This window comes from Arvicola amphibius, chromosome 4 (genome assembly GCF_903992535.2).
Source record: "Arvicola amphibius chromosome 4, mArvAmp1.2, whole genome shotgun sequence".
Taxonomy (NCBI): domain Eukaryota; kingdom Metazoa; phylum Chordata; class Mammalia; order Rodentia; family Cricetidae; genus Arvicola; species Arvicola amphibius.
This window is the reverse complement of record NC_052050.1, coordinates 73,646,494-73,669,240: the sequence shown is the minus strand read 5'-3', so window position 1 is coordinate 73,669,240 and position 22,747 is coordinate 73,646,494. Positions and strand designations below refer to the sequence as shown.

Below are 22,747 nucleotides of genomic sequence, written 5' to 3'. Positions count from 1 at the left end.
TTAACTGGAACTTTTAGTGAGTTACAGGGAAGACATATATAAAATGTGAGTGGTTTTTTTGTGTGTATATGCATGTGTACCCATGTACACACACAGAGAGAGGGAGAGAGATAGACACAGAGTGAGAGAGGAAGGAGTCTCTGTCTGAAAAGAGGGGGAGTTCTAGAGTACTCCAGTATTCCTCAGTTGGGGGCCCCCTCTACTCTTAGGAGCTCCTTTTTGCTTTTCATTAATAAAATCATGTCAGCTCTGCTAAAACTAAAAGAAAACAATAACAAAGATTCTACTTGGCAGGACTGGCCAGGAGGGAAAAGATACAGAGACCATGTTATCACACCTACACCCATGGATATTCAGAGAAACAGGAACGTGATAGCCATAAGCAGCTCAGATTTGAGAGGGAATGGATGGCTGCTTCAGACTGGCTCACGTGGAATCACGTGGTTCACGGGAAATCACGTGGTTCACGGGAAATGATCCAGACAGGCTTTTAAGCAGGGTTTAGAAGGAGGGAAGAAAAAGTGAAAATTGTGGGGCAAAAGAAGAGCCAAGGCAGAACATCACCTAGACAAAACCTTAGGAGATGAATTAGAAAGAAAGTCCATGTGACTGTGGGACACGAGGTCAGGGAAGCAAAACTGACCCTTAGGCAGGGACTAGATCATCAGGGACTGGATAGACAAGGACTAGATAATCAGGACATTTGCAACAACTCTGGTTAAAGAATTGGGTTTCCTGCTCCTTGAGAGAGCTGAGGTAGGGCTGTCGGGGGGGGGGGGGGGTGACATGGTCTGATTACACATTTACAGCTGTCTCATTGTTTGTGAATTTATTTGTTGGTTGCTCACTTTCCCGTGGTCGGTTGCTTGCACAATTCTAGATACTTTACATCCCTACTGCTGAATCATACTCCCCTATCCTTAGTTGATTAATGGTAATTGCATTGACATAAAAATCTTTTCGAAAATCCTTCTTATGGACATTGGGATTTGGTCTGGTCCTAGGTTATAGGAAATCTAGCATTATAACACTTTGCCTTTTGAATGAAGGAAGCATGGTTTAATTCTGTGTGAGCCACTTTAGCATTGGTTCTCCTAGCTTTTGACAGTGCCAAATGCTGCCCTTGAGCACAGGGGATGTCTCAGTAGATAAAAGTGCTGGTCACCAATCCTGAGTTCAACTCCCATGACCTGCATTTAGAAGGAGAGAACCAGCTACCCATATCTGACCTCTGACTATGTGTGTCCCCTGGAATGTGTATGCACTGCCTGATACAAGGACTATTTAGATGTAATCTTTAGTGAATTAGAAAAATGCTGCTTTTATTCCAAAGGAAATAGGGATTATTGGGATCCAATTTTTAGTGAGCGAGGCATAGATTATTTTACCATGAATTTCATGCTCCACTGTGGAGGGGTTACATGAATGTTTATAGTCCCAGGACAAAAGGAAGTCATAAATTGATGCATTTACCAAGGATTCTGGTGGGAACATCAGGCAGATGGGACACAACAGAACCCAGGAATCTCTTTCCTAGATTTCTGGTGTTCTATAATTCTTAGCTATGGGGTTGGTGGAAGCTGACTGTGTGAAAATGTAACCATACATTCCAGAAGTTGTTCCTGATTGTCACAAGGATGTTAGCAGAGATGCAGGGGTTGGTAGTAAATGGTCACTGGAGGGAGGACAGAGAGAATTTATGCTATTAAGGCTCTTGAATTACAACTTCCCATCCTTCCAAAGTCTCCCTGCAGGATCTTCACAGGTGTGGCTTTTACAGTGAACTACAGTTCAAAATTTGGTGGCCTCTAGTATGTTCTCCTCAAGCATATAAAGACAGAAAATAAAAGGATTTCCAGCCATCAGCAAGGTACTTACTCTATTGTAGAACTCACCTAGCTACTCATCGAATTCAGAATGTGGAGAAGGTTTCCTTTGGGAACCTGGAAAGCTATTCACATCACAGTTTGTCCCTTCATTTTATGAGCAAGTAGGCCATAGGACACCCTGTGAGATGGCTCAGTGACAGTTTGTGTCAAGAAGGGTAGCCAGCTGTGTGAGATAGTGAATGCCCGAATTCACCACCCTTCCTCAATAGAACTGTAAAGGGACAGGATGGTTGGAACCATGATAAAAAAAAAGTAAGATAGTTGTGCCTCATGTTGGTTTTATATGTTCTGGAGTTATCTTGCAATAAAACATAAGATGTTTGAGATGTCCATTACGATCATTGTTTGGCCACCAGTTTGCAGCCTTAGTTTTCTGATCTCTTCTAAGAACAGGGGCTGTTAATGTAATAGTGCAGGGCCCCAGGCCTGACTTTCTGAGCTCATGGAAGATTCGTGAAAGCTATTACCATCTTGAAGACTGGTAACAGGACACAGTTTCCACTCTGAGAGGAAGTCATGGATTCTTCTGACTAGAAGTAGAGTTAATGAAGTACCAGGCAGGCTTACTCATGTTTTTATGGTTTACCAATTAAGAGGCAAACGTTTAAATCCGGATATTGAAATCTGAATACACGTAACATCTTCCATAACTGGGTTTAAAAGTAGTTGCCTAAGGAGTTCCATGAGGATTTGTTGCCTGTGAGTAAGTAACCCATTGTCTTCTTCAACAGCAGATTCTCCAAAAGCTGAGCAAACATTAGTGCTATTTTACCTAGGAGGAAATCTAGGCATGGAGGGGCTCTGTGAATGGAAGGTTTTGGTCTGCACCCAGTGTTTTTCTGGGTGTCTCTAGACATTCCTCAGAAAAATGTGGTCTCAGATACCATGTGCACCAGCATTCTGGCTCAGGACATCTTGCTTATGATTAAGGTGGTTGAGATTCAGGGACCAGCTCCTATATCTACTGGGCAGAAACAGCTCTGTGTCCACTGAGGGCAAGTACGTCTTTGCCATTAGAGGGCTGGCCTCTGCTCAGAGTTCTACCGAGAGAACACACTCTTGTCTCTGCCTCCAGTTTCCCGTTTGCTACCTTATTTATGTCATGACCAGAAGTGAGATTGCTGGCTGTATGTGAGGAAGAACCAGGAAAGAAGAGGGTGTTGGGGAGGACAGGGGTCCGTGGCAGAGAGGCCTGTGTGAGTCACAGTCAGAATGCAGACCTGCCTGGGCACAGCGTGCTGAGTGCCACAGCAACCAGAGCATCTTCTCCTTGTCCTCCAGGTCAGCACCATGATGCATCCTCAAGTCTTCATTTCTGGCCTCATACTTCTTCTCCCAGGTAAGTGAGTGGATGAGCTGGGGGAGGCTGAGGAGGTGAGAGGTGACAGAAGAGATGACAATCCTTGGGCTTTTTTGATCATGGGTTATGCAGTGAGCAGAGACCCAGAAAATTATAGCTCCAAAGAACTTGCTTCACCTGTATAAATTTCAAAACTTGTGGCTAAATAAACATGATCCCCAAGAACATGCCAAGCAAGGGGCAATAATATATGCATGCATGTGATACACAAGTATGGCCTAAGTGCACATGCATGCATGTGATAGTCAATAGTTAATAAAAAAAAATCAGAAACAGTGTTTTCCATGCAGGATGGCTAATCAAAAACAGCCTTTCCATTTCTTTGTGCATTTTTGCTTGTTTAAACCGTTTTCAATTATTTATCTTAAAAATGTTCTAATTCAAAGCTTTCTATGGAAGGGGGAAAAGAAGGACCACCATAATTGTCTTTGAGGCAGGCTCTAAATTAGTCCAGGCTAGCCTCCGACTCCATAGCTAGCTGAGGATCACCTCAAACTTCTGATCCTCCTGTCTCTAGATCTGAGATTCTCCTAAGAGCTGAGATTACTGGTGAGAAATATATTTCTATGACTTAGTAAAAAAAGCATTTATTTTGTTTGTGATTCTAAACATGGTATTTGACAAATCAAGGAATGTCTGCCCCAGGAAGGAATACACTCATTTTATACAATTAGGACTATGTGGATCATGTTCCAGACTCTCATCCTAGGCCTGCCGATAAGTGATTAGTTAGATAGTATTATAGTTCATTGTTTTGTGCTTTCGTTGGCTTACTTGTTTGTTTCCAGTGCTGCGATCCAACACAGGGGCTAGCATGAGCTAGCCCAAGCACTGTATCATGGAACTCCATCCTCAGCCCTCAGAGTTGCTTTAAAGGCAACCTTTGAAGCTGTTAGTATTGGGAATTCTATTCCATCATCCCACAAAAATTATATGTAATTATTTCAGTTTTTAAAATTGCATCTTTAAGTTATTGGTTGCATATGCATATTCTTCAGCTGTGTGGTCTTACTTTATAAGTGGGTTTTCCTCAAGTTCTAGAATGTCATCAACTTATAAGAAAGGACCTTTGTCTTTGATTAGCTTTTGGTTTTGTTTTTTGTGAAGGGCTAATCATAAAGTTCAGAATAATGTTCTGTCTCTCCTGGGTGGTTTTCCTTTTTTTGTTGTTTGTTTGTTTGTTTGTTTGAGAATGGGTTTCTCCTTGGCTATGGAGCCAGTCCTGGAACTCGCTCTGTAGGCCAGGCTGGTCTCCAGCTCTTGAACTCACAGAGATCCACTTGTCTCCGCTTCCTGAGTGCTGGGATTAAAGGTGTGCGCCACCACTGCTTGGCTCTCCAGGTGGTTTTCTAAAACCCTTTCTGAATATTGATTTTGAAGTTACTAAAGTTCTGATTGAAGCCAACATTGCTGTTCTAAAGCCCTGGCTCTGCTCTTTGATTAGAAGTCGGGGAGATTTAGTGATTTTGTTGTCTTAGCAGTATGGAGGAAGAAGAGGGTCTGAGAGAGGGTTTGAGAGAGGATCTCCAAAATCTAGGCCTGTATTGAATTGATTATTAGCTGAAGTTGTCCTTGAATTCCTCATCTTACTCCCTCTATCTCCCAAGTTCTGGTACTACAAGTGAGTTTTGGGTACACAGTAAGTTCTGGGAATACAAATGAGTTCTGGGTATACAAGGGAGTTTTGCATTTACTATTGAGTTCTGGGTTTATAAGCATTACCCATTTTATTTACTGAAATAAAGTTTAAAAATGTTCAAAAATGAAACATTTGAGCTGGTCTCAGTGGCGCATGCTAAGTACCCCAGACTCAGGAGGCAGAGATGGGAGGATTGTAAGTTTTCAGCCAGCATGAGGCATAGAGCAAGACCCTGTCTCCAAAAGAAACACGCACACTCTGAAGAAGAAAAAATAATGAGCGAATATCATGCCACAGATAAGTCGTTTTGCTCACAAATGTATCCACTAAGTGATCACACTGAGGAAGAATATGCTAACAGGAAAATGTTTACAGTCTTCAAGTTCAAACAGTAAAGCTGGATATTTAATCATAGGATTGGGGAGGTAGAGGCAGAGGAGCTCTGGGAGTTTGAAGTCAGCCCGGTTCATGCAGCAAGTTCCAGGGCAGCCAAGGCAACAAAGTGAGATCCTGGCTCAGAAAACCAAAGGATAACAACCACAAAAATTAAGTTGTCATTCCCTTTCATGCCTACCCACAAAAAAATCAAACCAAACCAATAAAATAGTGAAACAAAACAATAAAAAAAGAAGGACTGCAGCCCACCCTCCCCATAATTTTTCCTAAGAACAACAGCAACATTTTGGGAAAATGTTGGGCATTAACTCTCCATTTCTTCCCCTTTCCCCCCCTTCTTTATATCACAGGTGCTGTGGATTCTAATGTAGCAGTGAAGGGGGTGGTGGGTCGCCCTGTCACACTGCCGTGTACTTACTCAACACGTGGTGGGATCTTTACCACATGCTGGGGCCAGGGGGCATGCCCGTCTTCTCGTTGTGCGAACACACTTATCTGGACCAATGGATATCGCGTCACCTATCAGAGGAGCAGTAGATACCAGCTAAAGGGGAATATTTCGGGAGGAAACGTGTCCTTGACAATAGAGAATGCTGTCGAGAGTGACAGTGGTCTGTATTGTTGTCGCGTGGAGGTTCGTGGATGGTTCAATGATCAAAAAGTGACCTTTTCATTGGAAATCAAACCAGGTAAGCTTTCTTTGTTTCCTTTCCTTAGTTCTTGTCAGTAAGCTGTGTCCCTTGTTTGCTAATAATTTGTTCTCTTCCTAGAATAAGGAAACACAAAGTTCTTATGAACATGTTTGATTATAAACGCTTGCTTTTGAGTTGTGTAAAGACAAGCTCTCCTGCATCTCAGGCTATTCTTTGATGGCCATACTCTCCTGCTCCTCCTGCCTCTGACTCCAGTGTTGAGAACACAGGCATGTGCCCTCAAACCCAGCCGTAAATATTCTCTTTAGAGGCACTGAACAGCTTTATTTGCTTAGATGAAGTCCTAAAATGAATCTTAATTCAAGACCATGAACTAAATCTGGATTCACTTCCTAACTGTACTTAGGAAAGTCTTGTTGGTCCATGAAACTGCATTCATTCTCCATCCTGAAACACAGTGGGGAGCTTTAAGCTGGAAGTATGTGATTTTAAGAATTGCTTCTTTTCTGTTGTTATATCTTAGAACATTAAATCACCCATCCCCCAAACAATAAAAGCACTAAGGCTCTAACCTGAAAAGCAGGCCATGCAGGGAGCTGCTGAACTGATGAGCTGGCTTCCACAAGATCAGCTGACCTTGCTGAGCACGGACTGCTATGGACAGTTTGTGGAGTCCCCCAAAGACCACCAAGGAATCCGAATCCACATGCAAAAGCAAAGAGCCTTAATTCAAGCTCAATCTTGGACCCTCTGCGTGTCCAACATAGCTGTACAAGAATGGGAAGCTGGAGCTCAGTTGGGGTGGGAGTTTTATTGTGGCAGAGGTTGGGGTGGGGGGTTTATAAGATTCAGGACCCCTCGCTGGCTGACATTTGTCTAGGGGTGTCTTGGTGAAAGGGGATGGGTGTGTGTTAGCCTAAGGTACCTTTGGAGATCTCATCCACAATGGATGGAAGTTTAGGTATTTCCTTTGGGATGTTAGAACATCCCTTTGGATGTTCCTGGGTGGTGCCTAGATGGTCTCAGTTTGCGGTCTTTCCTGGAGACAGATGTTGTCTTATAGTAAATGGCAACTCGGGCCTACTTTCTGGCTGGTCTCTATTGATCCTGTCAGTGGCCAAACCCTGGGCCCTACACAGGCCACGTGTATAGGTGGAGAGTTATGTTCCCTGTCTGCCCTGGCTTGGGCCTTTGAAATCACATCACATCATATCACACAATGTGTTGTTTGACCAATGGAAATGTCCTGATAGCAGAGTGTTCCCTCCAGTATCTGTTCATGGTCACTCGGCAGTGTAATAGCATGAGCAACAGCGGTTAGTCCAGAAAGGATGCAGACACACAATTCCGTCCAATGAGCTTTGTTAGAACGAGGAGGCCTCAAGGCCGAGATCAGCCCTCCAGCTGGGAGGGAGAGCATTAGACAGAAACCATACAATTTGTGAGGTCCATCCCTTGATGGGGTATGAAGAAGCTTCCAGGGAAGGAGGGCCTTCTCTTCTCTTTGCAACCTGGAGAGGAGCTTCATTAAGAGCAGGAGTGTGGGAGGGAGACTAGAGATAGCTGCCATTACTGGAATGGCAGGGCAGACAGCATCCTCCTCACAGAGCAGCCTGTGAGCTGGCTCAGTGGGGAAAGGTGCCCAGGGCTAAGCTTGGTGACCTGAATTCAGTTCCTGGGCCCACATGGTGGAAAGAGAGAATAGACTGCAGAGTTATCCCCTGACATCCACATTTGTGACATCCGACCAACACACAAATAAATGAATAAATAAATGTATTGAATTTAAGGGGGATGCTCCACATCCATCTCCCTACCCTTTGTAGGAACACTATAGGTTTTTCTTTATTTAAAGATAAACACACAGTGGATTGAGGAATTAGAAGAGTATCCCACATAAAGAAGAGTTTTCAAAGCAACTATTCCTCATTGTTGAGGTCTTGTTTTGTAGTTAGCAGTGTTAGGATCGAAGGAAATAACTTACAGGGATTACATGTCTGCTGACACAGACAGTTTGAGTCCTGTCTGCTGTGTGATTCCAGGACCACTTTACCTTAGTTCCTATCTTAGAACCCTGCACACTGAGAATATCATCAGTAGCTGATTGGGGGCTTACAGCACTTCATATGCTGTTGATTTGTGAACTGTATGTTGAACCTGCCTAATCCAAACATCAAAAGTCTACAATGCTCTAAAATCTGGACCCTTTTGAGCATGGACTTGGTAATACACCTGAATAATTCAATGCCATGAAACTATCACGTGCAGAATTATCAACAGTTTATAAAGTTACCTTTTAAGGTATATATGTAATGTGTAGTTAAAAATTGCTACATCAATCCATGTTTACACCTGAACCTGACACATAAGGTATTATTTATATACAAATATTCCAAATTGTTAAGGAAGACTTAAATTCTTAAACTCTGGGTACCAAGCAGTTTTGGACAAGGGGTATTCACCTTGTCTCTGTTAGATTGTAAGAAACCATAGAAGACAATGTCCACTCTCTACCCAAATGTGAAAATCCCATTTATGTTTGGATTCGTGTGGGGTGTGTGTGCTAAGATGCAGGGCTGTATGCTGTGTCCTCTCAGGACTGACTGAAGGGAACATGCTGGGCCTTGGAACTGGGGGTGAAGTCAGTCATCACTGAGAGAAGTCCCAGTCCCCCAACCCTCTCCGTCTCACAGAGATGCTTAGAGATCTTAGGACCTGACAGCTCTGTCATTTATAAAGTGTCCTTAGCAACCTGGGCTCTGTTCTCATCTCCGTGTTGTCGGTGCAGCTGTCTCCTATTGGGGAGTCGTCTCTATTGCCCTACTCTACCCTGTCCTAGTGGGTCAGTGACAAGGATGTGTGTTTAGAGGAGGAGCCTTGGTGGGGAAAAGCCTCTCACTGGTGCTACAGCTACAACATAAGCTCTTCTCTCTTCTTGTTGACTCTTCCTTGTTTCATCTTGATCTCTGAATCCAGAAATTCCCACGAGTCCTCCAACACGACCCACGACTACAGGAAGACCCACGACTCTGTCAACAGGACCCACGACTACAGGAAGACCCACGACTTCAGGAAGACCCACAACTACAGAAAGACCCGCGACTCTGTCAACAGGACCCACAACTACAGGGAGACCCACAACTACAGGGAGACCCACAACTACAGAAAGACCCACGACGCTGTCAACAGGACCCACACGTGTACCAGCATCACCCAGAGTCTCCACCTCTGCTCCTACAACACCAGCGCACACGCAGACTCACACACCAGGTAAATCCCAATGTGGTTCAGGACCCAGAGTCCTTCTTATAAGCGTCTGTGGGACACAAGACACTGAGTCAAGACATAAGTATAATAGAGGTGAAGAGTTCTTAGCTGTGTCCCAACAACAGCTTCACAAAATCTGTAATTTTCTAGTCTTAAGTTTCATTCACCCTCTGCTGAGTAAGATGGAGGACACCAGCTCTCTGTTCCCCAGGATTCACTAGTAGCCAGACCGAGGTGGATCATTGATCTAGCAAAGCTAATGGAATCTGGATCAGTTGAACATGACTTTGTGCTGAAAATCTAAGGACTAACTGAGAATTAGAGTCAGGGTAGGGAGACTCTTGACATCCATCCTGAAACTGGGCCATCCAGGGAAGCTGACATCTTGCATTTCCTGATCATCAGGCAGCATGTACCATGCTCCATGAAGCAGTGCTTAATTCTCTGACAGTTATGTCCTATATAGCAGTGATCTGTCTGTCCCTCTTTTATAGTGACAGGAACTGAAAGTTCATGGTGGAAGTCATGAAGACAGAGAGAGTGGCTCAGACTCTGTCCCTGGTCCCTTGAGTTGGAAGCTGGTTCTTCTGACTCCCAGGCCATGAACAGGGATGTTTGGAGGGTTTGTGTACTGTTTCCACATCCTCACTGGAAAGACATCGTGCACCACCCTTTTAAAGAGCAATGGATGCCTTGCAAAGTTTTTCTTAAGGATCTCTCAGTTTATTCATGTAACATGAAAAGTCCATCATATGTCCTTTTAGGGATAAAAAAAAAACACATATCAAATTCAATATTTTAGGACATGATTTAACATGCTCAAATTTTAGAGAGAAGCCATATAGTTCATGCTTCAAATTGTCATCCTGAAGGCAAGCATAGGTTCACACTATTATCTAGGAGTGAAAAGAGAGCTCTTAGAGGGATTCCCAAAACTTCCTAAAATCAGTGCATTTCCCGGGGTAGGGCTGGATTCTGCAAAGAGAAGCCACAGAGCTTTTTGTTTTTATTGTTAGGGTAATATGATGGGAGGTATAGATTTCCCTCTCCTCTTGCTGGCCTTCAAGTACTTTCAAGCAGGAGGACCCTGAAGGACTGGGGCTCTCACCAAGTGTGCAAAGACCTCTAGGCTATAACTAGGCAGGGGAGCATAGGATTTGTGAGAAAACACCTTGGTTCCAGACAGCTGCACACACTGAAGAACTGCAAGGGTCTCTCAGGGTTGGCAGAACTTTTCAAGACTTAGTTTCTGCCTGCATCAGGGGATGGGCTCATGAGCTGAGTCTGGAGAACATGGATAGGCTATTGATTTTGGTGAAAACTGAGATAGAAGAGAAGTGTTGGTTCGTGAATCCATATGACCTTTTGGGGGTGTTTTAGTGCAGTCTTAGGGGTTTGTTGTTGTTGATTTTGTTTCCTAAAGAATTGCAGGTGAGGGTTGAAAGCCCAGTCTAGGGAGAAGGCAAATACTCTGGCTACTGTAAGATGAGGATGTGTATAGCAAAGAGTCTCCTCTCCTGCCTTGTCAGTTTTAGGTTCACAAGGGAAATGTGAGGTTGCAGTGTCATCTGAATGTGTCCTCATAACTTCCTTTGATAATGTGTAATCCTCAATGCAGTAGATTAAGTGCTGAGGTCATCTGGAAGGTGATTAGGATATAAAAAAGTAAGATGTTCGTGCACAGTGTTAGATCCATTGTGAGAGGACTGGTGGAGCTGGTTTTCCCCTTCCTCCCTTGGGACACACAAGATGTATCATCTCTGAACAAAGGAGCCCTCAGCAGCTACCCAGTCAGCTTGTGTTTGGATCTGGGACTTCTTTTAAAACTATGACCAATGCATTTCTTTTGTTTATAACGTACTCATTCTAAGCAATTTTGGAGTAACAACCCAAATGGACTAAGGTGGGTTGAGTATACGAACAGCAGCACCAAATAGGCTTGCAGCGCTGAGACTCTGATTCTTGGTACACTCTGTCCCACTGTCTACACTCTGGTTGGGTCCTATACTTCTCCTTAAAACTGTATTAGCATCTGTTACTTGATCAGCTGTGGCGTTATCAACAGTAGTCAGTTGAGACTGCCACATGCTGCCCTTTGTGGTGCAGAGCTGGCTTATGTGTCCTTGAGGTACCTCCTAACAGGGCCAGTCCTGCAGGACTCTGGGTGGTTGTGTGTGTGTGTGTGTGTGTGTGTGTGTGTGTGTGTGTGTGTGTATGCTTTCAAGTGTGAGTGACTCAATATTCTCAGAAGCTGCTTCTCTGTGGTCTCCTCATCTATGTGGCTGACCTTTTCCTAGGCTTTCCTGGACTCTAGTTAATTTAAAGCCACAATTTTACCCACAGAACCAGGAAGGATTAGGTAATGGTGACCTTTGGATGTTGAGAGGGAAATCCTTAGTGTGAATTGTTTCCAGGCAGAAAAACAAAAAACTAGATCCAAACACAAGGCAGCGGGAGCCACTATCTGCCACTGTTCCCAGGTGTGAAGAAGAAGGATGGAGGGGGTTCAGGTTCTGTAATGCCATATCACCTAACCCTAGTTAGAGGAGAGCTTTGCAGAGTGGAGCAGGGAACGAAGCATCTGGGTCTCTGGTTTCCCTGAGACTTCTGGCATTTTGGCCTTGTAATGTGAGGCTCCTTGGCGAGTCCTTACTCATGGAATCTCTCCCTTGGTGAACATTCTGCAAAAGCAAGAAATAATAGGATTGAAAGGGATTTGGGCATCACATGGGCCACTACCTGCCTTTGATAGCTGCGCCTGCCAAGAACCTTACATACCATCCCATTTCATTAGTTCATGGTAATTTATGTCACTGGTAGATTGGGGAAAGTCTTTAATTCCCTTTGGAGACACACACCTTTCCATTTGTCCCCTATTCTAGGCACAGTTCTTGGGAGAAGTTGTTGAATGATCCTCATTACACAGGCAGTACGATATTTCTAAAGTGAACTCCTCAGTGTTCACGCTCCTGCTCCCTGCTCCTTCCATCACATAACAATAATAACATTGCCCATGTTGAGTGCCCATGCATGCATTCCTAACTGCTTATTGCAGCACCTTGATTATGAGGTCACTTTGCTAATGAATATGGTCAGTATTGAGTTCAAGTTTTCTCTGATTCAGCTTCACCTTACTGAATCACTTCCTCTTATTTCTAGAAGGTCTTACTTAAGGGTTTAGCTCATAAACAGAGCCCAGATTGTAGATGCTACCTACACCTAGTCATTGTCTTTGGCTCCTTGTCAGGGCTCTCACAGAGAGTAAAATGTAAACACAGTAAACTGAGTATGAGGAGAGGGCTATGAGTCATTCAACTTTATTCGTGCTTGGCAATGTCAGCTTTGGCCATTGTTGGGGACTCCCATAGATGGGTATTGTTTCCACTCATTGTGTGGACACTGTGTATACACCGACAGCAGAGATGTCTGTCATTTGCTAAAATCTGAAATATATTGTCATCTGATGTCTTCTTCAACATCTGTAAAATGTAATTAAGGGGCTCCTTGTCAGGATGTTACAAGCCTTATATATGCCAGATATCAGCGGAAAGAGGACACTGTGTTTCATACATACACATATAGAAACAATGAAAATAATAGATTCCTTGTTATATAAAATATACATTTTAAGTACACTTCAAACACCTAAATGTTCAAAATTTGTTGTCTAGTGAATCTCCTGCCATACTAAATCACACCCTTACATGAATAAGACACATTGGCCTTGTAGGTAATATTTACAAATATAGTAAAAACATCTAAATTATTTTATTTATAATTAATTTTCTCTCTTGTTGAACAGATTGGAATAACACTGTGACAGCCTCAGACGACTCTTGGAATAATTACACTGTAAGCATATTCCTCCAATTTATTAGCTGTATTTGCGTTTATGGTTTTTTGGGAAACAATTTGTACTTAAAGATTTTGTCTATAAAATTGGTTTACAGATAGTTGCATTAAAAATGAAAAAAAGTCATGAATCAGATATACTGGCTTCTTCCTTAGTCTTAGGATTCAGGAAGTTAATTAATGATATCAGAAGTTTGAAGCCAGCCTGGACCATTAGGCAACTTGGGCTAAATAGTGAGATGGTGCCTCAAATCTGTAGAAGAATGAACATATAAATGTATAAAAATAAAGAAATTAAAAAGAATATGGTTCTTACATAGGATGTTTAAATTCAAGATTTCATTTACTGCCCCTATATTGCTTTTCTGCCCATTGACCATTCTCTGTAGAGCCCACTAGTGATTTTTTTTTCCATACACAAACCTCCACATAAGCTATTAAGTCCTTAGACATTCTAAATTTTGCATGATTCTTCCCGGAGTTTCTGTATACTAACCTGTTGTAGATGGAGCTGCGGGCCCGGCTCCCAGCCGCCTGGCTAGCTTATGCCTCAAAATAACAACATACAAACTGTATTCTTTTAAACACTGCCTGGCCCATTAGTTGCAGTCTCTTATTAGCTAATTCTCAAATCTTGCTTTAACCCATATTTAGTAATCTGTGTAGCACTACGAAGTGGTGGCTTACCAGGAGAGATCTTAACTTGCATCTGTCTCGGAGAGGAGAAGCATGGCGACTGACCGGGGCGTCTGCCTGACTCTGCTTTCTTTCTCCCACAATTCTGTTCTGTCTACTCTGCCTACCTAATTTTCTGTCCTATTAAAGGCCCAGGGCAGTAGGGAGATTCTGCATTTCTATCTGATCATACAGTAGTAATCAGGCTACAGCCATGAACAGAGTCTTTCTACTATTTTTAGAAAGTTATTGGATATAGTTGTATTGTTTTCTTTTTTCTCAGCCCCCTCCAAACCCTTCCATATACCCTCTTCTTGCTTTCTTTATAATTCATGATCTGTTTCTTTAATTTTTAATATATATATAATATTAACTTATATGTAAAATATGTTATCTATCATTGTACATTATATGTAATATAGTAATATATGTAATTATCATACATATAACTATCAACTGTATATGCTATGTACTACATATTATATATATTCATATTTAATACATAAATATATTCCTAAAAACTTTAATATAACCTGCCAAGTCTGTCTGTGTGTATATACTTCCATGCTGATCATTTGCTATTATTTGTATGAAATCTTGAGTTGCATTTACAAGACAAGTAGGGTCTGTGATGAAGGACCAGACTAAGAGCTGAACACACTGAGAGCAAGTTAACTTAGAAATGATCTACTTTTTTATACCATAAGATGATACATTTAGAAAATACCTTTTGACTATTAAGGCAGACATAATCATATACATGATGTATGAACCCACATTAAGTACATTATTAGAATTTTGCTGAGGCTTCTACCCAGGTAATCACCTCGAGCAACATAGACCACCATAGTTTCCATCATCACCAAAGACACTGATTTTACACTGTCTCGGAGTTCCACTGCCCGTTACCACCTCAGGGTCTTCCTGCATATTCCAGACTAGTCACAGGCAAGCAAAGATGAATCTCTAGAACCTAGAGTCTAGGTTAATGTCGAGCATGTGCTTTCTTTTCCTCTCACTTGGTGTCTACTGTGTTTATGCTGTTTATTTATTTGTACTGTTATTTTATTTATTGTTTCCTTAGGACATGATCCCTTCAGGGAAGGCACAGAAGAACATGACTAGTGGCTTCTATATCAGCATCCTCATCGCTGCCCTGCTGTTGCTCCTGCTTGTGTGCACTGTGGCTATCACCAGTAAGTCATGTCACAGCTGTCCCCAAGGAAGGAGAGCCAGGGCTCTCTGTCTTTAAGCACCTGCACATGCCATGGGGGCTTTGAGTTCACATGGCCTGTGTATCTCCAGATCTAAGGCTCTCATGTCAAACCCTCTCCTCCCCAAGAGATGAGTTAGGATGCAGAAAGCTCTGTGGCTGATTTCTGATGCTTGGTGGGTGCTCTGCTCAGTGACCTTGAACCATTGCTACTGTGTCTCCAAAGATTCCTATTCTGTAAAACTTGATCTCATGTACTCCATATGGGTGCTAGCCTTACTAGGTAGCTGAGGATGACCCCCAGCTCCAGATCCTCTGGCCTGGAGCCACATCCCAGTGCTGGGCTCACAGGAATAGGCTGCAGTGCTTGGCAACACTCTTGTTCCTAACCCTGTCCTTTGTCTTTCAGTCATTGCTATCAAAATGGAATCATTATAGTCTCCATTAAAAAATTAAATATACGGCACAAGAAATTTCTGATAGGTTTGAGATTTTTTTAGATCACTAAAACACCTTTGATATGTTCTCTCCTGTTCCACTCTTGGGATTTCTTTGTTTCCCATAATGATACTGTTGAATGTTCTGGAATATATTTAGTAGAAAGGGACAGACTAATGGAAGGGACAGCCCCCTGACCAATGCTGGGACAGACTATTGGAAGGTGGCACCCAGGTCCACATGGCCCTTTCCATGAGCTGTGTAACTGTACACAGTGTTTCTCTCCATGCAGTCCATTCTCTGTGGATGAACTTCAGCCACAGACTTTACAAAACACCATGAATGAGCCTAGCCTATTTCACAGGAAATGGGGAATAAGGATATGCCTGTCAAATTTCAGATGGTTCCCTCTAATTATTTAAAAACTGTTCATCCAAAATGATTATTTAAGGTGACTCTAGTGGCATGTGACTGACTATAATACCAGCATCCTTAAAGTCTGTGGCTGGCCTGGGCTAAATATCAGATTGTGTCTAAAAGGGAGAATTATAGAAATTAAGTAAAATACCCCAAGTGCCTTCCCTTTCTTAGTTCAAAGTTATTTTTCCCTTACTGGTTTGTTCTCTGGCAGTCCATTAGGAAAAAAATGAGTCTTTTTGTTTGTGTCAGTGAGCAAAAGTTTACCCCTCTCACTCTAGTGCATTAGGTCACGTGGAAGAATACACCAGACAGTGAATGGGCAGACAATTCTTCCTGTGGGGGACAGGAAGAAATTACCCAAAGTTACCCAGGGACAGTTCAATCAAAAATAGAGACAACATCCTTGATTAAGAGAAAGTGTCATGAATGTTTCTGATGACATGTGCAATTTTCTCTTCATCTTCTCCCATCTCCCACCCCAATATAGGGTACATCTGTACGAGAAAGAAGTCGCAGTCTCTAAGGTGAGGTGACATGGATTGTGCTGAATCTTTTTGAATAACAATCTTGGGAATATGCTCTCTTTTGTACTAAAATATTCTTTACTAATTGATTCATTGCTGGGTTGGTTGATTTGAGACAGGGTTCACTATGCAGTCCAGACTAGCCTGGAACTTGCCATGTAGCTAGGCCAGGCTGGAATTCACAATCCTCCTGCCTCTGAGTCTTTCACTCTGGGATTAGAGGTGTGTTCCACAATGGTTGGCCTCCATTCTGTAGGTTGGATCCCAAAATAAATTTTAATGAGTCCCTTTCTTGTTATCCTCATTTCTCAAAGATGTTATCTGCATTCTGTATTTCCCTGCATTTATGGTACGACAGAAACAGAAGACCTGTTGATTCTAATCTCTTATAGGTAGGCATTGAATTAATTGTAGGCTTTGATTCCTGGAGCTGGTACGGAAGGAGTTACTTTGATCCACTCTTGTTTCCTTCAGTGCCTTCTTTCATTGAGTATTTATTTTATTATAAACTGACAAAATATAATCATGTAATCTAGTACAAAAGTCCTCTTGGGTGTTTTTGAGGAAGTGTGCTGGGATGACATGCTTAGGTGGTGAGTTGTTTGGGGAAGACGCAAGGGGTCATAAGATTTAGAGGAAGGTTGTTTCTGAGTCTGCCGGGCGTGCACCAGAACTGAGTATGGCCAGTGTCTCCACATCAGTGCCCTCCACTCAGTATACTGGTGTCTGCCTTGCCGGGCTTCACTGTTCTTGTCTTGTTTACTATACTTGGGGCTCTTTTATTCTTTCCAGTGTTATCTGCCCTAGTCTATAGCCATCTAATTTTTTTCAGTTGGCTAAAGATTGGCTGGACACAGGGCTATGTATTTCAGCCAGAACTCCATGTCCTTCAGGCTGCCATCCATAGACTTACCTGGGTCTATGTTAAGCATAAGAGTCAAGCCATAGACTGGTTCTTGAACCAGTCCATTAGAATTCCTGATACAGTTAGCTCTTCTTATCAGTCACTCCTTCCCTTCACAGTAATAAATCTATAAGGTAGGAACAATAATTAGTCTCATCCTATAGATTAAAAACAAACAGGTTCATAAATATGAGGTCACACTACACTGGCCTCAACCTCAGCAGCCCATGCTTATAAATCTAACTGGTAAATGAAATAATATAAAACAATCTAATGGATTCTGAAAATGGAAAGGGACCATTCCTTAGAGTTGGAAAAACACAGCATTATTTTAGTTCATAATTTTTGTTCCTGTATTGGTAAGGCATCTTTTTTTTAAACATTTAATTTACATTTTTTATTTTGAATGTGAGAGAGAAAGATAAGGGTAGGATAGGTAGAGGGGGGCAGAAACAGGACAGGGACATGGGGAGGACAGGGATGAGTGTGTGCAAGCACACATACATGGAGGCCAGAGTAGGGCAGTGAGTGTCCTCCTCTCTCTCTCCCTCTCTCCTTTGATAGAGAGCACCCCTGGGACCTGTAGTTCACATTGCTTGCTTTGGCAACAGCCAGAGCCCCAGCGATCCTCCTGTCTCTCTCCCCCTCAGTGCTGGGTTACAGGCATGCAGGAGATGTTCTACCTGTTACCTAAGGCAACATCTGAACTCTGGTTTTTTTGGTTTGTACAACGAGCATCCTTAACTGCTGATCAACTCTTCAGTCCCCTAAGTTACTTTTTAATCACTTTTAATTTAAAAGAAAATATTGGAAAAAATGCAGGACATAAAGAAGAGGGGAGAATTCAGGGGAGGGGGCACACACCTGTTACTTCAACACTCAGTAAGTAAACACAGGAGGGCTATAAGTTTAATTCCAGCCCAGACTTCTAGCAACACTGTCTAAAAATAAATAAATAAGGCCAGGTGTAGTGGCTCACCCCTTTAATACCAACACAGCAGGCAGAAGCAAGTGGGTCTCTATGATTTCAAGTCAGTCTAGTCTTTGAAGAAGTCACAAAATAGCCAGGGAAATATAGTGAGACCCTGTCACAACCAAATGAATATAAGTAAATGAATGAATGAATAAATAAATAAATAAAATATAAATAAAAAGCAAGAAAGCAAGCCACAAAACCCCACTAACCAATACATAAAAGATTCTAGGCATTTTTCCATGACATTTTCTGTCAGCTATATCAAGATGACTCACGAGTGTCCTGACCCTACACTGTTTCCCTTCATCTGTGACTGTCCAGGCAGAGTGGAGCTTGCTCTCTCTTGTCCTTTGGAATTCTCAGCACAGGTGTTCGTTCCTATGTGGCCGATTGGAGACACTCATTTTGGTTCTACATTTCAGTGGTAGAAATGGTCACAAATGACAAAACCCCACTGTCAAAGCATCACCCCCGAGTTAGTCTGTTTTCTTCTCTGATTTGCTCCTCCATGAGTTCTAGAAGCTCAAATATCAGCACACTGTGCCCACCCTGATGATCATGGGTATAGAATGAGCTCTCCAAGTGAAGCCCCTCCCACAGCTGTCAGGATAGGGGAAGGCAAAGACCTGCTGTGCTCTCCCCAAATTTCTTCCAGTGCAGTTCCTGCTGCTTGTGTGAAGGCTGTGTCTGCACATGTGTGGCATACAGTGGTCTTGAAATTGTGCCCCAGAGCAGCAGCTACAGCTGCTTTGTGACTTGACATGTTTTCTACTCCATGCTTAATGTGAGAGGGCTAGATGCTATGCAAGTTTCAAAACTCTTTCTTTTTAAACAAAGGAAACTTTGTATCACTGTGAGCATGATGTGTATGTATGTGGAGAGGGGCAATGTGTGGCACCTGTGGAGGTCAGAGGACAACACTATGGAGCTGGTTCTTTCCTTCTGCCTTTTCTGTGAGCTCTGGGGATCTCACTCAGGCAACCAAGCTCTCCTTAGTCTTTCTAAAGCATCACAGTGCAAAGTAAACACACAAGTCATCTAGCCCAGTTCCAAAATGAACATTCTGCTTAGGTACCTCATTTTGATGCCAAGATATCTCTCTGTCTTGATCTCCAACTTTTGTGTTTTATTACATTAGTATCTTGAAGGATTCCAATATGAGCTACTTCTCTCTCTCTCTCTCTCTCTCTCTCTCTCTCTCTCTCTCTCTCTCTCTCGTTTTAAAAAACTATTCTTCAGCTATCTATTAAACAAACTTTTCTATGACATAATAGGATAGGAGGGTCCTGTGTGGTTAGAGTTTTCGTGAATGGGGCTCCTGGAGTCCTGAGCATTACATCATGATTGAAAGTTCTGCTTAGACCGGAAAGGTAACCTCTTTTTCTTTCTTCAACATCTCTCTCTCTTTCTCTGCAGCCTGGTAACATTTCGTTTCTCTAAGATTGGAGCTTTGCAAAACTCAGTGGTTTTCCGGTCCCGAGCTGAAGACAATGTATACATAATTGAAGATAGTCCTTATCCTACAGATTGAATCCCAGTGGCACTCTGAGGGGCCCTCTACCTGAGACTTCAAAGACAGCAACTGGATTTGACAGCGCAAACAGCCTTTCCAGCTGCAGGGCTATTTTCTGTGTCCGTTCATCCAGCAGTGGAGAGGGTGACCCTCCGCTGTTAATACTCAAACTCACGGTTCACACCATCCTAATTCTTTTTTATTAGATTTTTTTTTAAAAAATACCAATCCAAATTCCTACTTTCTCCCCTCCTCTCATTCCCTCCACACACCCTCCCACCCTACCCCCCTCTAATCCTAAGAGAGGGTAAGTAGCATTGCCTTATGGAAGGTCCAAGGCTCTCCCTACTACATCTATGCTGAGCAAGGTATACATCCAAAGAGAATAAGATCCCCAAAAGCCAGCACATGCAGTAGAGATAAATCCCAGTGCCACTGCCAGTGGCCCCTCAGTCTGCCCTAGCCGTATAACTGTCAACCACATTCAGTGGGACTAGTTTAGTCCTATGCTTGTTCCTTCCCAGTCCAGCTGGAGTTGGTGAGTGCCCATTAGCTCAGGTATACTTTTTCAGTGGATGAACCTTTCATGGTCTTGACCGCTTTGCTCGTATTTTCATTCCTTCTACTCTTCAACTGGACCTTGGGAGCTCAGTCCAGTGCTCTGATGTTGGTCTCCCTGACATCAAGTTCTATTACAGAGCTACAGTAATGAAAACAGCTTGCTATTGGCATAAAAACAGAGACATTGACCAATGGAATCAAATTGAGGACCCGGATATTAATCCACAAAAAGAAAGCCTCCTCAACAAATGGTGCTGGCATAACTGGATGGCAACCTGTAGAAGAATGAAAGTATATCCATATCTATCACCATGCACGAAACTCAAGTCCAAATGGATTAAAGACCTCAATATAAATCTGACCACACTGAACCTGATAGAAGAGAAAGTGGGAAGTAGTCTTCAATGCATGGGCACAGGGGACCACTTCCTGAATATAACCCCAGTAGCACAGACACTAAGAGCAACAATAAATAAATGGGACCTCCTGAAACTGAGAAGCTTCTGTGCAGCAAAGGACACAGTTAATAAGACAAAAAGGCAGCCTACTGAATGGGAAAAGATCTTCACCAACCCCACATCAGACAAAGGACTGATCTCCAAAATATATAAAGAACTCAAGAAATTAGACAGTAAAATTCTAAATAACCAAATTTTAAAGATGGGGTACTGAACTAAACAGAGAATTCTCAGCAGAAGTATTTCAAATGGCCATCCGAATTCTTGTATCAGCGTTGCCTCTGTCTCTCACTCATTGAAGTACATTCTCTCAAACATGAACATTTTAGAATTCTGTGTTTCCTTTAGTCAACATAGACATCAGTAGTACAGGAAATAGATTCCTGCCTTGATTATTAATACCATTAAGAGAGAATTAGAATTGAAAAGTTCAAGAAAAAAAGTGAGGGGAGGGGCATCCTGAATTTCGAAGTATTTCATGATCATGTTTTATCTATTTTATTGTAGTTGGAAATGTCTCTTTCCCTTCCCTCCCCAAGGCATAAAATCATGAGAACATATAGCTTTTAATTCCCTCATAGATAAATAGAAGGGAGCCTAATGTCACCATTAGAGTTGGTTGTGCTTTCTCATAGCTCTGGAAATATGATACATTTATTATGGGATTGATCTTAGGATAAGGATGGGTGTTTCATGTCAGGAAAGGTTACCATGGTGAGTATGGACCAGGCAGACATCAGGGAAGAAAATAGTGGACCAAGGGACTGAGGTCATCAGTGCTGTTTCCCCTGCAGGCTGACTCGGTGCCCAGTGCTCCTATTCTCACCACTGGGCTCTGAATCAGGAGCTGGAAGGAGGCGATGCAGAGATGAAGGGGAAGGGGGAGCAGGACACAGGCTCTGCCTGAGAGAACTCCTACTCCAGGTGAGACAGAGTTGGGACTAGCACTGGTTTCAGAGTTCTAAATTTCTAATTGTCTCCAGGTCATTTATTTTTAAATTTATTTAAGAAAGACAAAATATTTATCCTAGTGGATCAGTTTGTCACAATCATTGAAGTATTTGGTTTTGCTGAGTTAACAAAGGCTGTTGTGTTGGTATATTCACTGTCAGTCTGGTTGTTGAGAAGAGCAGAATTACAAGAGTGTGTCAAGTTCCTCCCCCCTCCATCGGAGACAGGGAGGAGGCAGAAATTTTTAATAAAAAAAAGAAAAAAAAAGGAAAAAAAGGAGTGTATCAATTTCTATTTCAGTTTGAATAAGCCCTGACTCCAGTTAGAGACACTCAGTCCATAGGAGAGCAGGGGTGGATCTCAATCTACATTATAGGAAATGAATATGTGTCTCATTGGGGATTTTGCGGGGTAGGTCACATAGCAGGAAGTAGCATTCTGGATTTGCCTAATGGGGCTTTCCTATTATGCTCTAAAAAGATTATGCTTAAACTTCTGGTTTTTTGTTTCTTTTTGGTTTTTCAGGACAGGGTTTCTTTGGTATACAGTGATGTTTCTTAATTTTCTTTTTCTTAAATTTGAGGCAACTACACATTAAAATAGTCCTTTTGCAATGAGAGCCTGGATTTGTAGCTTTTCTAGATTTGTTCAAGATAGTTCTACATTCATGAGGTCACCAGAGGGGGCCATCAGTCCCTGAACTCTCCTGCCTCCTTCCTGATTCCTGCCTATGGCTGCAGGGCTCTGATTGTGATGCCTACTCTGCTCTTCAGTCTTCCTAGAGATGCATGATAGACATGAAGGGGTCTGGAAATCTGTCTGGCTGTCCCGCCTAGCATTTCCAAAACTTGCCTGAACTCAAGAACATGGTGACTAGTGACATTCTGTGACAGTCCGTGGGACTCAGTGGAAGACATGTCTTATCCATGGGCTCCAATACTGTCAATAGTAACAATAAGGTAACTTCTATGTCTGTTTTCTCCGTCTGTTTTCTGTTATCATGTCCACACTTACCCTGGTGGACAGGGGTCATTGCAATGAGAGGTGACTGAGAAGTC

The 22,747-nt window shown here is 42.5% G+C and overlaps 1 protein-coding gene across 1 annotated transcript; it reads left to right on the top strand.

The window, feature by feature from the left end:
• The first annotated feature begins 3,179 nt into the window (after nt 1-3,179).
• LOC119811507 (hepatitis A virus cellular receptor 1 homolog) lies at nt 3,180-19,737 on the top strand. Its single transcript, XM_038325433.1, has 8 exons — nt 3,180-3,228; nt 5,635-5,973; nt 8,914-8,950; nt 9,086-9,207; nt 13,007-13,056; nt 14,816-14,927; nt 16,290-16,326; nt 19,623-19,737. The coding sequence occupies exons 1-8, from the start codon at nt 3,180-3,182 to the stop codon at nt 19,735-19,737; spliced, it is 861 nt and encodes a 286-aa protein (XP_038181361.1).
• Nucleotides 19,738-22,747: the final 3,010 nt, after the last annotated feature.